At 46.6% G+C, this 16,796-nt stretch overlaps 1 protein-coding gene across 1 annotated transcript in view; it reads left to right on the top strand.

The window, feature by feature from the left end:
- The window catches only part of VAT1L (vesicle amine transport 1 like), a 151,564-nt gene that overhangs the window by 20,201 nt on the left and 114,567 nt on the right, over window positions 1-16,796 (top strand). The window contains exons 2-3 of the mRNA XM_030299563.1: window positions 4,933-5,062; window positions 9,033-9,248. Coding sequence (XP_030155423.1) covers window positions 4,933-5,062; window positions 9,033-9,248 — 346 coding nt within the window. The remainder of the gene's footprint in view (window positions 1-4,932; window positions 5,063-9,032; window positions 9,249-16,796) is intronic.

Genomic DNA, 16,796 nt, shown 5'->3' with positions numbered 1-16,796 from the left:
TGTGTATCTTTTGGTTTTCATGAGACAGTGACCACACACATAACTCAAACAAAGAGGTTCTAAAGACAGGTGTGGAGTAGCAAAGGAATTCTTTTTTTTTTTTTTTTTTATATGAAATTTATTGACAAATTGGTTTCCATACAACACCCAGTGCTCATCCCAAAAGGTGCCCTCCTCAATACCCATCACCCACCCTCCCCTCCCTCCCACCCCCCATCAACCCTCAGTTTGTTCTCAGTTTTTAACAGTCTCTTATGCTTTGGCTCTCTCCCACTCTAACCTCTTTTTTTTTTTTTTTTCCTTCCCCTCCCCCATGGGTTCCTGTTAAGTTTCTCAGGATCCACATAAGAGTGAAACCATATGGTATCTGTCTTTCTCTGTATGGCTTATTTCACTTAGCATTACACTCTCCAGTTCCATCCACGTTGCTACAAAGGGCCATATTTCATTTTTTCTCATTGCCACGTAGTATTCCATTGTGTATATATACCACAATTTCTTTATCCATTCCTCAGTTGATGGACATTTAGGCTCTTTCCATAATTTGGCTATTGTTGCTATGAACATTGGGGTACAAGTGCCCCTATGCATCAGTACTCCTGTATCCCTTGGATAAATTCCTAGCAGTGCTATTGCTGGGTCATAGGGTAGGTCTATTTTTAATTTTCTGAGGAACCTCCACACTGCTTTCCAGAGCGGCTGCACCAATTTGCATTCCCACCAACAGTGCAAGAGGGTTCCCGTTTCTCCACATCCTCTCCAGCATCTATAGTCTCCTGATTTGTTCATTTTGGCCACTCTGACTGGTGTGAGGTGATACCTGAGTGTGGTTTTGATTTGTATTTCCCTGATAAGGAGCGACGCTGAACATCTTTTCATGTGCCTGTTGGCCATCTGGATGTCTTCTTTAGAGAAGTGTCTATTCATGTTTTCTGCCCATTTCTTCATGGGGTTATTTGTTTTTCGGGTGTGGAGTTTGGTGAGCTCTTTATAGATTTTAGATACTAGCCCTTTGTCCGATATGTCATTTGCAAATATCTTTTCCCATTCCGTTGGTTGCCTTTTAGTTTTGTTGGTTGTTTCCTTAGTAGCAAAGGAATTCTTGACAATCGGGGGGTAGGAGGTATGCTGGGCCTGGGCTTCACCAAGCACTTGGCATTCTCGGCAACTTGGCGATGGCATCTGTGAGTGCATCCTGGGACAGGTCGTTGAGTTGCTCCCTCTGCTTTTCTTTTCTTTTCATTTCCTTACCTACCGGCTTTTTTAACTTACGCTTCCCCGGAGCACAGGTCACTAGGTCCCTAGTTTTATCTTTCCGTGTCCTTGATGATGATGAGTTGTTTTCTTGGTGCGTATGTCCCAATTCAGAGTTTTTGAGAGAACACCCAATTCTTAGATCAGCTTATTTATTTCAGACGAAGAGATGGATTCCTGCTTAGGTCAGGAATGGCCACTCCTCCGACACTGGGCCCACCAGTGCTGCAGTCAGCTGTCAGAGAGAGAAGAAGTGATAATCGTGGCCCCCTTGGATGTGTCGCTTTAGCAAGGGTGGTGAGTGAAGTTCCCAGAAGTGGGCAACACGGCGTTGTATGTCAGGGCTCAAGTTCTAGACGTGGCTCGCATACAGAGCCTGATTTTGACGGTTTCTAAAGATGTGGCGTTACTTAATCTTGCTTAGCCTCGGTTTTCTCAGCTGAAAAATAGATGTGACAGTTCATACTTCCTAGGAGTACTGTTGAGTCTTAAATAACAAAAGTAAAGCACTTAGCACAGTTCCTGCCACAAATTGAACCCTCAGTAAACGCGAGCTTTATCCATACCGGGAGCAGGTGCGTGGGCAGGGACCTTGAAATGGGTTTGGTACGACGTGTCAAGGTACTCCATTAACAACTGTTCACCACCTCTTTGTGTGGAGATAAACACTGACCCGTTCCCTGTCCCCTGGGATATATACCCACTTCACGTTCCTTTCCTGAAGACGGGTGGCTAAGTCAGTCTTCCTTCGCCCTTCTCACTGGAATTGAGTAGCTGGCTCTCAGTTTGGAATCAGTGTGCCCACTTCGTCTGGATGGGGGTTGAAGGCAGCCCGATTTAAGAGCATAACAAGCGTCTAGGATGAAACCTTCTCCAGGGGACTAGCATGTGTACAGAACTGTTAAGGAATTTCTTCTGGCATTTCTCCATCAGGGTCTTGGGAAACCAGAGGTATTCACACAGAGGAAAATACAGTGAGCTAAAATATGCATGAACCGAGATGAAGTGCTTGATTTGGGACGTAGAAACGCCTTTTATTGTTATACAGCGATGCTTTATTTATTTGGTTTTGTTGGAAGATGGGCTGTTTCGCAGAAGTGAAGTTCATGGATAGCAGAGGTTTGCCCATCGCAGCTCTGAAACTATCTTTAACCCTTATTTCGTGGGAGTCTTCCTAAAACGTGTCACGTACTGCGCCTTCTTAAGATACAAATTTAAATGCTAGCGCTTATTGAAACTTACTCCGTACCTGGCATTATGCTTAGGTGTTTAACTGTCATTAATTTTCCCGACACCCCCGCGAGACAGGTACTATCATAAGCCTCCACTTTACTGACGAAGAAATGGAGGCTTACAGAGGCCGAGGAACTTGTCCAAGGTTACAGAGGGAGAAGTGATGGCATTGGAAATTGTGCCCAGGGCCTCTCCAAGCTCTTAAGAAAGTGGTCACGCTACTGGAGAACAATTTGGTTAATCAATGACCCTCAGAACTGTTAACCATTAAAGTAGATCTTTGGGCGTCTCCATGCACATTTCAGAAATGTGTCTGTTACTCTGAGCATCCCTTGGACACTTTTTTTTTTAATTTAAATTCAAGCTATTTCACATACAGTATAGTGTTGGCTTCGGGAGTAGAACCCAGTGATTCATCACTAACATATGATACCCAGTGCTCGTCCCAAAAAGTGCCCTCCTTAATGCCCATCACCCATTTAACACATCTGCCCCACCCACCTCCCCTCCAGCAACCCTCAGCTTGTTCTCTGTATTTAAGAGTCTCTTATGGTTTGCCCTCTCTGTTTTTATCTTATTTTCCTTCCCTTCCCCTATGTTCATCTGTTGTGTGTCTCAAATTCCACATATGAATGAAATCACGGTACCTGTCTTTCTCTGCCTTACTTAGCTTAGCATAATACCTTCCAGTTCCACCCACGTTGTTGTTGCAAATGGCAAGATTTCATTTTTCCTGATCGCTGAGTAATGTTCCGTCATATATACCACATCTTCCTTATTTATTCATCAGTCGATGGTCATTTGGACTCTTTCCGTAATTTGGCTATTGTGGATAGCGCTGCTATCGACATTGGGGTGCGTGTGTCCCTTCAGATCGGCATTTTTGTATCCTTTGGATGAATTCCTAAGTAGTGCAATTGCTCGGTCGGAGGGCAGTTCTATTTTGAATTTTTTGAGGAACCCCCATACAGTTTCCTACACCAGTTTGGAGTTAGTACTCAATCTGGCAGCACCTGTGTTTGAATACTCACACGTATTCCTCCATTCGGCAGATTTTCTTGAGCGCCTGCTATGTTGCTGCAGGCCTGGTGCGTGCCGGGCACTCTGGAAGCAAAGAAATACGAGGCATGCAGCTGCCTTCAAGGGGGACACACATCAGCGATACTTCAGCCGGGGCAGTTGTGAAACTTGCCTGATGTGTGAGCAGCAAAACCTTGGGAAGGTGGCTCCTTTTGAGCCCACCTTTCAAGGAAGTCACCCTCCTCGCCATTATCCATTCTCTGTGGATGGGACTGAGGAGTGGAGGCCAGGAGCCATAGGTACAATTTGATGTTTCCTTGGCTCCATAGAGGTGGAGAGAGGAATGGACAAGCTGTGTTTTAAAAGTAGTTCGAGCAGTCTTGCTTGGAAAAGAAGCTGTGGCCAGATGCTAATGGGCCACATGGAAGAGTCTGGTTTCTATAACCCCAGACTTTCTTAAGATGGTGGCTTATGAAAACAAGAAGTACATTAGAGCATCCGGTAGAAAAAAAAAAAAACACATTCAGTGGGATGTGTTTTCTCATTTGATTAGTTAATGAGTATTCAATGCACTTTCCAAGAGTAGCTCTCAAAAAAGACAACAGTTTGGAGCATTGGCATTATTCTCACGAAAATCAAGTATATGGTTTTCCAAGGAGGTGGTTTAATATATCTTAATGATAACTTTCCTATTTCAAAAGTAGTATGTTAATAGAAACGACTAATCACTTTTCTCATCCAGAGAGAACTAAGATTTTCGAAACAGTCTCTTCAGTATTACCATATCCATTGGTCTATCCGTTTGATCTCACTTCTTCTAGTTACCGTCCCCCCCGTTAGACATAACGTAGTCTCTCCGTCATTCATATTCGCCATTATGGGCGCTGTATATGGCACAGTGCTGCTAGGAGTTTCTGTGATGACTGATGTGTGACAGTTGTTCCAAGACCTTTTAAATTGGTCTTTTTTCTCTCTGATTCTCAGTAGATTGGCTGATGGCCATTATGTCTGGCTGCTTTCCCTGTGTCTTCTTATCACTTCTTCCTAGTATATTCTTTACCCTTGACAAAGCGTTAGCATGGCTAATGACTGGGCTATTTAGTACATGTTGTTAGATTAAGCAGGCTCTGAGGGGACAAAGGGGCGGTCTTTTGAATTGGAAGGCCACCTCTGCGATGGCTATTTTAACTGCCAGGAAAGCATCCCTTATCTAGAGAGATAACTGTTTTGCTTTATTAGTGAGGTCCAGCCAAATGACTTACTATTAGGCATATTTTGCCAGGAAGGAAAAAGAAAAAAAAAAGAAAGGAGGGAGGAATGGGGCAAGGGAAGGAGGGACGAGAAGGGAATGGAAGAAAAGTCAGGTCATGGTGTTCTCTTGGCTCTCATTTTGAATGTCTCTCTTTTCCAATTTGTCGTTCACAGTGGATTAAACTTCATTGACTTGATGGTACGACAAGGGAACATCGATAACCCTCCTAAGACTCCCCTGGTGCCAGGATTTGAATGTTCTGGGATCGTGGAAGCTCTGGGGGACAGCGTGAAAGGATACGAGGTAATGTTTTGGCTAATGACGGAAGAAGTAATACCGATCTGGAATCTGTTGCGATCAGAAAAGATGAGGCAAAAAATGTTTGCGAGAACATGTGTGTGTTAGGACTGTTGTCTTATTGTTAGGGTTTGTTTTTTAAACAATGTTTATAAAAAATAGATTTTCCACATACCCTGTGCATTTCTCATGCACGATCTTGGTTGCTCCTGGGAACAGTCTGGGAAGTGGCCCAGGAAACGAAAGTTTCCCTTTTCTTCATGTAATACAGCTGAACAAGACCGTGTCGCCTCGGGTCAACCAGGTGGGCATACTCCCTCACCCTGCACATGGCTCCCATCTCCCCCGTACCTCAGGTGCAAAAATCGACGACACAACATAGCAGCTGGGGAGAAATAGCCTCTGTATTTCATAATTTGGTTCCCTTAGGTATCTACTTAACTGATGCATTTAAGTAATCTTTTATAAACCATTATTTCAGACACTGGGGAGGTGACACTTTTAAATGATGATTTTAAAGGCAAAGGGTAGAAGTACCTGTCCACGAAGCAGAATTGGCCGTGGGTTGATAGCTTTGGAAATAGGGCAACGGATAAAAAGGGTTATATTTTTCTGACTATTTTGTAAGTGTTTACAATTCTCTATAATAAAACATTTTTAATCAATGAAAAGACATATGACCCTTCCTACCACGGTAATGCAAATCAAACAGAATCCGGTCTCTAATGACTGAAAAACTGTGGGCAAATCAATCTCACAAAACCGCAGCCGTTTGGAGTGAGGAAAACCAATGCCAATCAGATACAAGAGCTCTCGCTCATAACTTAAGGGCTTCCCCAGGGAGAAACGAACAGAGCTAACATGTGAGAACCCGGCATAACCAGAAACATGGGCAAATCATTCTTTTTCAGCCTTACCACAATGCTGCGAGGTAAATACTGCTATTGTCCCTTTGGAGATGAAGTTCAGAAGGGTGCAGTTGTTTCCTTTGAGGTCAACGCGAAGGTAGTTGCATCTGGAACCGACTCTTCTTTAATCCCATGTTCTTCGCCCCTGCTCCCAACCTGCAAATGCTGCAGGGCTAAATGCAGGAAGGAAAATCCTATAAATGGAATGCCAAAAAGCCCTTGGCATTGAATTTGAGACTGCTGCTCAGTCTCAAATATACTCTGCGAGTATTAGTATGCTCCAAATTCATTGTGACGAATGTCTGAAAGTCTCATCCCACTCATCATTTTGCCACTGGTTTCCAGATAATCGAGCAGAAAAGTGTTAAGAAAGAAGTAAATGCACTTTTTCCTTTCTTTCATATGGCTTTGCATTTTCTGTCCCTAGGTAAGCAATATAACCAGTGGCAGCACCCTACCCCTCACCCCCGCTTCCCTCCAGTGTCTTCCAGCTGGACAAACAAATGAAAGAAGCCACCTACAGGTTTCCAGTCAGGGTGTCGCTTGGGGGAAAGCCAGTACTAATTTTCCCCCTGGAATTCTGATTTAGTTTTTTCAATCATGTCGGAGATGGGATTTCATGAAACCACACACTGAATAGCTCTGTTGGTTTGATCCATTGCAAGGGAGGCTTGAAAAGTTGTCTCCAGAGGTACGGTGGTAAAGGAATAATTTGGGCTCAACCGCCCAGGACGAACTTCTTTTTATTAACAAAATCAAATAATGAGGTCAACTGGATATTTAAAACAAAAAACAACAAAAGAGCTGCCTACCTCTGGACTCAGGCTAGGGCTGATGTGATGGCTAAGCCACTCTTGCCATTTTCATGGAGCAAAGCTGAATAAGAGACTGGAGCAGTGAGCCCTGTGACAGTGTGATCAGCCCTGTCAAGGTGGTTAAACTACTCTTCATTGTCCTCTGTGTGGACACCGGGGGTCATCAGCTACTCCATGGTATTTTTGGATCTTCGGTTTGCATGATTCAGTGCAAAAGAGAATGCCAGTGTTAGACCTTGGTTATCCTCTGGCCCAAGCAGTTGCATGTAAGATGGTAACTCTCAACAATCATCATTTGGCCTTCAACCCTTCCAGGGATTGGGACACTCACTGCCAGGGAATAGCCTTTCCTTTCCGTCAGTTCTTTCGTTAGACAGCCATTCCTTCTAGTTCGTGAAATAGGTCTGTATTCAGTGTGCGATCGTTGAGCTGGGAGTTCCACGAGGCCAGGAACCCATCTGTTCTCTCAAAGAGTCAACAATGATTGTTCTTTCCTCGCTTTACACGCCCCGTGCCAAGAGTACGGCCTGTGTGTTATGTTATTTCATCTCTGGGAGGACCCTTTCCTAACATCATACTCATTTTACAGCTGAAGAAACGGAGACTTAAAGAGTTACACCAATATTCCCAAAAGTGGTAGGTTCTTTGGTAGACACCTTTAGAAAAATAGGTCTCTGTAGCATGTACCTCAGGTGTGATGACAATCATTCGTATCTAGAGTCAGCCTTGGTAGACTCAACTCCTGGCTCAGCTACTCCCTAGCTACTTGACCTTGGGCAGGTGCTTTCATGTCTCTTGGCCTCAATATAAATGTCTGTAAAATCTATAATCCTTCATCTGCAATGCGAGCTCTTACACCCCCATCTCATAGGAGGCTTTTGTTGTTTGTTGAGGAGGGGATGAAGAGAAATGCTAAGCTAAGAGAAAATAAAACAGGAGGCTCAATTGTAAGTATATGAAACTAAAGCACATGTGCATGAAAGCCATTCATTGATTGAAAATTCGCTACGACCACAGCAATTTGAATACTGCATTTGAAAGTCACAGACTACAAGCAACTAACACCAAATAGCAGAGTGGGCCAGCTTAACCAGCACTGAGCAGTTCATACAAGTCATCAATATCAATTCACTTAGTTGTATTTCCCTTTAATAATGATATATTATGAAAAAGCTTACCATATCACCTGAACGACTTTAAAGGGAAGAATGCCACTCCCCCCAGTTTTTTTTTTTTTTTTTTTTTTTTTTCATGATGTCTGGCTATGTAAAAAACTGGTGAAAAGAACAGGCATTCAGCCATGCCTTCATAGCGGTTTGTAAAGATTAGACGAGTTAAAACATGTGATACCCGGGGCGCCTGGGTGGCTCGGTCAGTTAACCGTCTGACTTCGACTCAGGTCATGATCTCACGGTTCGGGGGTTCGAGCCCCGCGTCGGGCTCTGTGCTGACAGTGCTGAGCCTGGAGCCTGCTTCAGAGTCTGTGTCTCCCTCTATCTCTGCCCCTCCCCTGCTCACGCTCTGTCTATCTCTCTCAAAAAAAAAAAAATAAAATAATAAACATCAAAAAAATTTTAAAAAACCCCAAAAACCAAAAACACATGTGACACCCCTAGGACAACACCTGATATATAACACATGTCCAAAAAAGGTTATTCTTTAAACCTGGAGGCATCTCCCTAGTTTGCTCTAAGTTTGGCTGTTCTTGTTCAGTCTCCTGCAGTTAGGTTTCCATGGCTTCTTCTGATGCACCACGTTTCACCTCTACTGTGATCGGTAATCCGGTGCTAGGCTTTGATGCAAATATCCCAATGCACTAGCCTGGCAGGGAGTCCATGTGGAGTGGCAGAAAACAGATGAGAGGAGATAACCTAGCCCCGCCTGTGTAAACTGCCTTATGGCTTAGTTTTCCTCCACTCCAAAACAGAGATAGGACGAGAGGCCGAGTTGGTCAAATGAGATTCTGACACCAGTATTCCACGGTGTGTGATGTGGTGACATTGTATAGGAAAGCTTCAGAAGGCAGATGGAGAACCTGGCTTCTATGACTCCTGGCAAGTTTTCATAGATGGGCTTCAGAGCATCCGCAAATGCCTTGGAATTGGGAGGCCGGTGAGGGTGTGCATGTTTGAGGGTTTGGGCTTTCTTTCTGGGAAGGAATCTATACTTTTCATCAGGTTCTTAAAAGTATTTGAGAAATCTTTCAGGAAAGAGTAGGAAGCTTCCATTAACTGTGTGCTTCCTCGTGCCCAGATCGGGGACCGTGTCATGGCATTTGTCAATTACAATGCCTGGGCAGAGGTGGTCTGCACGCCAGTGGAATTTGTCTACAAGATCCCAGATGACATGAGCTTCTCAGAGGCTGCCGCATTCCCCATGAACTTCGTCACAGCCTATATGATGCTCTTCGAAGTTGCCAACCTCCGAGAAGGAATGTCCGTGCTGGTGCACTCAGCTGGCGGTGGTGTGGTAAGTTGGTTGGTTGCGCGTCCTCTTCCTCAGTATCGTTACGGTGAAGGTGGACTGATACCCAGTTGACAGTGAGGTTCTTATGTGAGCTATTGTCCATCAGTAGGGATGATCTCTGTGGTTCTGGATGAAGCACATATGCATGGCTCATATAGATGATTGCGCTGGGGGTAGAATGAGCCTCTGGAGTTTGAAAAGTCTCCGAGATGGCATGTTAGGACTCAGTGGGTCTCAGGGATGGTTTCAGTCTTGGTGTCACAATGGACTATTACGTCGATCATCGTGCAACGGCTTGTAAGTCATGTACTACCGGTATGATCCGAAACACCAAAATGGTGGATGATTTACTTCTTCAATAAGTTGCCATGGATTCTAGGTTGTTCCCATATTAATGACATCCTTATTCATTTGTGTTCTGATCTATTTTCTTGAGTGGGAGAGGTGGATGGAGATCGTATTAGCACGCTGGGCATCACACATAAACCTAAGAATGTCTGTGCGAGTAGGTGAACCTGCTAATATCACCTGTCAGCTGTGGCTTTGGTAAAGGGGAGAAATAATGGAAATACAAAGTTGCTGCCTTATAGCTCAGGGATGGCAGAAATTTCTTCCATGGTTTGGATGTGTCTCAGCCCCAGGCACTCAGTCCGTATTACACGCCTGCCACGTGGTAAGCACTGTGTTCCCATCACGGTCTACTGGAGTCAGAGTAGAGCTCTAGTCTTTCTGAGCACGAGAAGTATAACTCATTAATTCAACAAGTGTTTACTGAATACATTCTATGTTCTGGATTCTATGGGTTGGAGATTAAAAAGAGAAGGTCCTGATATACCCTTGAGTAGGGTTGCTCTCAGTATTGGTGATTTTGTGGTTTCATGAGCTCAGAAATGAATTCATACGCTTGGGTCTATCCATAAAGATGTTTTCCGCGGAGGTTCCGCTAACATTCATTCTTTCCTTATCTGGGCTTTCTACAACTATCAAAACCTTATGCAGCATAAAGCGCATTTCTGTTTTGCTCTCCAAGAAGACGAACTCACGTACAAAAACGTGAAGGCAAAGTCGTGAAACTTAAGGAATATCTTCAATCACCTTAGCAAATTTGCTGATGTCTTTTGACCATGAGTAAAGATATAATAAAAGCTAAACATCCTTAGAAAAGAAATGGATTTCAGTGCCAGTGAATCTCCTAACAGCAAGCAAGCCATTTAGAATGCTGGCATTTATGATCTCCGTGTGCTCAGCATACCAAGTGCCAGAGACTGGTTTTCATATTAACAACAGAAGCTCCCCTCTTTACAGTGGTGCCGGACCCCGTTCTGCTGAGAGCCAGTGTTTAAACATTGGCACTGATGATGTTTTCTTTCTGATTTTTTTTTTTTTCATTTTGAGTTTGTTCCTGGAACAAAGAGGCATGCATCGGGGGCACGTGTCTGTCTCACAAAAGGGAAGAAAACCTTGGGAAATAACAAAAGTTCTTGTCATGCTTTATTCAGGGCTTCTAGACACTATCACGGTAAAGATCCAAAGAGTGAAACATGTGAAGGCAAACCGGGGGAAGGGACGAGGAGGTAGGAAGAGAAGTCTGTGCCCATAATGCAGACTCTGACATCCTAAAGCTTTGCTGCGGACTTTTCCTTCCTAATAGTGAGCGCAAAGAGGGAAGAACAACCAGCCATGGCAAGCTAGTGTTCATTTGAAGGAAACAAACCAGTTACTAGGGGAAAACCGTACCCAGTACTGGGTTTTGAGACCAGGGAAATATTTCTCTGTGGTTTCTCATAAGACATGTATGCAATACGCAATAAACTGCCCTCAACAATAGTGTTGTAATACATGCAGCTATTTCTGTGATGCTTTTCTTATGGTGTACCCCTAACGTCATCTAGTAGCACCAAAATAAAGCAAAATTTAGTGAAAGCAGATACCTTGGGGCCAAAAGGATGTAGTCTGGCTTAACCTACAGAGAGTTTAAAGGTGTCATTGGGCGGCCCATCTCTCAGGCGAGTGGGTCTCCTTGAATGGTATTTCTCCCAACCAAGATTTGATCGGTGGTGTGGAGCACTGAGTTCAAGGTGACCATTAAAGGAAAGACTTTTGACGAAGTGCACATCCATGTGTATGAACACTCAACCAAGCTGGGTGGAGGTGACACTCTCTGACAAAAACCAAAGAGTCCTAGGGCGGGGGTGCCTGGGTGGCTCGGTCGGTTGAGCATCCGACTCTTGATTTCAGCTCAGGTCAAGATCTCAGGGTTGGTGGGATCGAGCCCCGCGCCAGGCTCCACAATGAACACGGAACCTGCTTGGGATTCTCTCTCTGTTTCTCTCTGCTCCTCCTCCCTGCTCATGCTCTCTCTCTTTCTCCCTCAAAACAACAACAACGACAACAACAAAAAGGAGTCCTCGGAAGAGCCCAGACCATTTCATTGCCCCGCCAGGGAAAGACCAGCAAGACACTCCCAGGCAGAGCTAGGTCCCTCCCAAGAACACAACCGGCCACTATTCTCGTGGTTGGGGGGGACCTCCCTAGGGAATACATTTTATGTGTTATCTGTAGCATCCTGGGAGGAATGGGGGCCCTTCTCACCACTGTGGGGCAAATCTGGTAAGCGCAGCCTCTGGCTCGTGTTTGCTGTGGTAACAGGAGAGTGACCTCCCGCAGACGATCTGTGCTCTAATCCCTAAAGTGAGTACTTAACCTTACATGGCCAAGGAATTTTGCAAATGTGATTAAGGTAAGGACCTTGAGATGGACAGAAGATCCTGGATTGTCCAGGTGGCCCCCCATGTCACCACGAGGGTCCTTACGGATAGCAAAGGGAGGTGGAAGAGCCAGAAGGAGATTTAAAGATGCTACACTGCTGACCTTGCTGATGGAGGAAGAGACCACAAGCCCAGGCATGTGGGCGGTCTCTAGGTCGCTGGAAAAGACAGGGAGATGCGTTCTTCCCCTGGAGCTGCCAGAAGGAATGCTTTGATTTTAGCCGAGTGAAATCCATTTCGGATTTCTGATCTCCAGAAAGAAATAGAATAAATCTGTTTTTCTGGAGCCACTATGTGTGGTAATTTACGGTAATGAGAAATGAATACAGCCACCTTCCCTGGGCTGCCTCCCTTCTCACCGCGGAGCACGCACAGCCAGCAGCAAACCTAGGACTCGACACCCTACTCTGGCTGATGCCAAAACCTATCCTGTCTCCGCTCGACAGCCTGGAGCCTTGGGAGAACCCAAATCATTCCTCCCTTCATTTATTCATTTACCTGACAGATGCTTGTTCAACCTCCACCCAGTGCTGACCGTAGGGCCGAGGGCTGTGGCCCAGGTGTATGTTTTCTGACTTGATGTTGATAGGATGACAGAGATTAGACCTAATGAGGATAAAGTTTCCCAGACTGAGTTAACATGAAGTTTGCAGGTCTCATGGCGCCAAGACCCCTGTCTGATTTTTATCCAAGGCTGGGGAATTTGCAGACAGGACGTGTGGAACACCAGCCTGAACTGTGATTTCGAAGGACATTAATACGGCACAGCCGTCCCCGCCTTCTCCAAGGGGGGTACTTTCCAAGACCCGCCGCGGATGCCCAGAACCGCAGGTAGTACCACACCCTGTGCAGACCGTGCTTGTTCCTACACGTACACACCTGTGACAAAGTTTAATTTATAAATTAGGCGCAGTAAGAGGTTAACAACCACAGCAAGAAACAGAACCGCTGCAACTGATACTGTAATAAAAGTTATAGGAAGGGGATCCCAAAATATTGTACTGTACTCACCGCTCTTGTGATGACGTGAGACGCTACGATGCCTACGTGGTGACGTGACGTGACGTGAGGCGGATGGCGTAAGCGTTGGGAGGCGGCGTTAGGCTCCTACTGAGTTTCTGATCATCCGTCAGAAGGAGGGTCACCTGCTTCCGGATTCAGGTTGACCGCGGGCAGCTGAAACCGTGGAAAGCAAAACCGCGGATAAGGAGAAACGACTGCGTAGGAAAACAGTCCTGTCCAGAGTAGAATACTTTCTCAGTGGAACTGCCCCGGTGTCTACACTGCTCTGTCACATCTTTGAAGGCACTTTGCCCCTGACAATAGCAGAACCAGATAAGTCTGAGAAGGTAATGCCCCTAATCACATCTTTAGAACCCAGTTGAAAACGGGCTTGCAACCTCTTAAAGGAAAAGGAACAAAATAAGTAACCGAGTGGGGCTCGTGGCAGGAACTTCACGACGAGGGTTTTGCCGCCCATCCCATTTAACGAGCTGCTAGGACTTGGAGCATCTCGATTGGGATGTGCTCAGTTTCTGGAGATCAGTGTGACTGTCATCCTCTGGGTATTTGCTTCCGTGACTGACATTTGATGCTTTCCAGTTTTTGGCATCCTTTTACCTTTTCATCATCTCAGCTGAACAGAGAGAAGGCAGCCGGAGATGGGCCAGAGATCTTGGAAAGGAAAGCAGAGCTCAACTTTCAGACACAGTTACGTAGCTACTGCTCAATTTTTAAATTCTATTCATTATAGATGGGGCATTTCCAGTGTCGTTCAAATCACTCCGAAGAAGAACCACAGAAAGGAGAGCCAGGATCTTTGGAGGGGGCACTCTGAGGCTCCCCTACCTCACGGGGTCCCCCCTGAGTGGCCGACTAACCATTAGCATTACACGGTCAGAGCCTGGGGAGAGTGGGGGTCCCCGGCGTGTTGGAGGATTTGGACATATCAGATAGCCATTCTATTTTAGCAGAAAAGACAACGACCATCTGCAAAATCACTACATGAGAATATTTTGTTGAAAACAAACCTGTCATTGATCATGGAAGGCACTAACATCTACCCAACTAATCTAGCCAGCAATCCAGGAACCATGGTGAGCCCTTCTCCTGCATGCGAGAAGTTTCCACATCCTTTGATTCGTTCCTTTATTCATTCACTCATCCAGCCCAGAGGTAGCAAGGGCCCACTCAGTTCCAGACACTGGATTAGGCACTAGGCGTTCAACATAGAAAAACACCAGATTTTCTTCATTCAGTGAGATGCCCTATAAATCAAAGGTGGGCATATAAATCCAATAATCACAGGAATAACTTTGCCAAGTGCTAGGAAAGGGAAAAAGAAGCCAAAAGAGTGCTTGTAATAGGGAAATGACCTGGGGTAGAGGTGAGGGGTGAAGTCGGCGGTGGGGGGGTTCCCCAAGGAAGTGGCATTTGCACTGTGATCTCTGGAAGATAAGCAGATAGAGTGGACAAGAGTGGACACAGAGGTGGAGGTGGAGGGTAGGGCATTCATGAGAAATAGAGGCAGGGGTAGGCATAAAGAATTACAGACGGTAGGACCTTCCCTATAGCTACCCGCCGTTCACTGCCGCGTCTCCTGCTGCTTTCATCATGGCCCCGGTCTCTCTCACCCGCTTTACTGCAACGGCCATTTGACTGCCTTTCTGTGCACAGCCTCCTAAGTCAGCTCTACTGGCGGCCAACACCCCAGTCTTCTCTTGTCACTCCTTATGACCCACGGACACTCCCACTGTTGGGAGGACAGAGTTTGGTCTCCTTAGCTTCTTGGCCGCAAAAAGGCCCTCATCATCTGGATCTTGTCTTTCTCCCTGGCCACTTCTCCCTATCCCTCTTCTTCTGGTGACACAGGTCTCGAAGCTTCCATAGGCACGTGGCCAAGATGGCCACCCAGCCAGGGACTGCATTTTCAAGCCACCCCTCCCCGCCGGGCCCTGTATCTAGCTGGGGCCACACCCCTGAGCTCAAGCCCGTGGGCCACGGCAGAGGCCGCCGTGTGATGCCCACCGCTAACCTTGTGCCCCTTCTTGTGAGACCCTCTGCGCTGTCTTCCTAGTTTCCTGGCAGATGGTGAGGCTGACCCGGAGCATATGTTAAAGACAGCGGAGTCTCCATCTGCCCAGGACCCGCGGTTCCTGCCTTTTCCTGCCCTGTCGCCCCCCCCCCCCACCACTTAGACTGTATGTGAGCAGGGGGAGGAAGAAACTTCTGTTGCCTTAACTGCTGAGATTCCTGGGATCACCTGTTACAGCCGCGAGCGTTGCGTTTCCTTTCCTGCACACAGAGGGCATCTGACGTCCCTGCATCCCCAGGCTGTGCCCGCCTCCTCCCTCCGCTGTCCCCAGGGTGAAGGCACGGGCCCTGGAGGCAGACAGTCTACATCCACGGCTCACCTCCTCGGGCAGGGGGGCAGGGCTACTCAGCGTCTCAGTTTCCTCATTCACGTAACGGGAACGATAACGGTACATTTACTCCTCAGTGGGTTTTTGTGTCTGCCGACTGGGTTGGTGCTTAGGAAGCACCTCACATAAAACCAGACACGGAGCGTTAACTCTTGTCATTATTATGTGTTGCTTTGCTCATCTTCTCCCTTCCCCCAACCTCCAAGCCCCCTCCATCAGAGCACCTGGGTCTTATCCTTTTTGTGCCTATTCCTTGCTATATAATAAGTGCAGCAAACATTGGTGTTTCAAAAAGCTGTTGCAGGCCGTTCTTCTGTGTTCTAGAAAAGTTATTTGCTGAGCTGAGGAGAGCCCTGTCATTGAGTTAATCCCGGGGTGGGGGTGGGGGGAATCATTTCTCGGGATCTTGTAAATTCCAATCTATTAAGAGGCCCTCCGTGTCCTTGCTCAGGCCGTCCAACGTTCTGCATATTTTTCGCAGATGTTTTTGTCTGCATTTGGTGTCCATTACTCATTGGACGAGGCCCCCCTTTCATGGCCCTGTGGCCGCCCCACCCATCACCCCCTCCGTCATTCTGTGGTCCAGCACGTGGTCAGTCTGTGTCCTTTAGCACCCCAGCTAGCAGGTACATGCATGAGACCTGAGAGCAGGAAGGAAACAAAGACAGATACCAGCTTGGGCCGAACAAACTGTAGCTGCATATAGAGTCTTTGAAAACATGACTCATGTAGCCGTCCTAACAGCCCTCCCCCATTGGAACCCACTGGATAGCACTTGACAGTGAAGAGATGGGGCACGAGCTCTAGAGACAGACTCCCTGCCCCACCTTCCCAACCACCCTAAGACTCAATTTCCTCGCCTGTAAAATGGAGGTGATATTAGTGCCAGCCTTTGGTGGTGCTTGTGAACTTGGGGCGGTGCTTGGCACGTGATAAACACCCAGTGAAGCTTAGCGATTATGATTTCCTAGGTTAAGAGGTCGGGTTTTGTTTCCAAGCCTGCAAAGTTAATTAGTAGGAAGGATCAAATCTGAATGCATGTGTCCAGGGCCAGGAACCCCCAATCCAGTGCCGTTGACGGTACACCACAGCCATGGCCTTGGGAAGGTGGGCACCTGCCCCCGTTTCTTCTGCCTGCCCCACGTTGTACCCCGGACAAGGAGGACTTCACGAGAGCAAGACCTCCCGCCTCCCGGGATCTACAACACGAGGAAGCGAAGCCTCTGAAAATTTAAAGACAACAAAGTGGCTCTGTCATCTCCTTCATGAATAATCAAAGGTACGAGGAGACATGCACGGGCAGCGTCAGCACCAAGGGCTCCAGCCTGAGGACTCTGGGATGCCTAACACCCTGCCCTCTC

Source organism: Lynx canadensis, chromosome E2, assembly GCF_007474595.2.
Source record: "Lynx canadensis isolate LIC74 chromosome E2, mLynCan4.pri.v2, whole genome shotgun sequence".
NCBI classification, from domain to species: Eukaryota; Metazoa; Chordata; class Mammalia; order Carnivora; family Felidae; genus Lynx; species Lynx canadensis.
The sequence above is the reverse complement of the archived record's forward strand: the minus strand, read 5'-3'. Positions and strand labels throughout refer to the sequence as shown.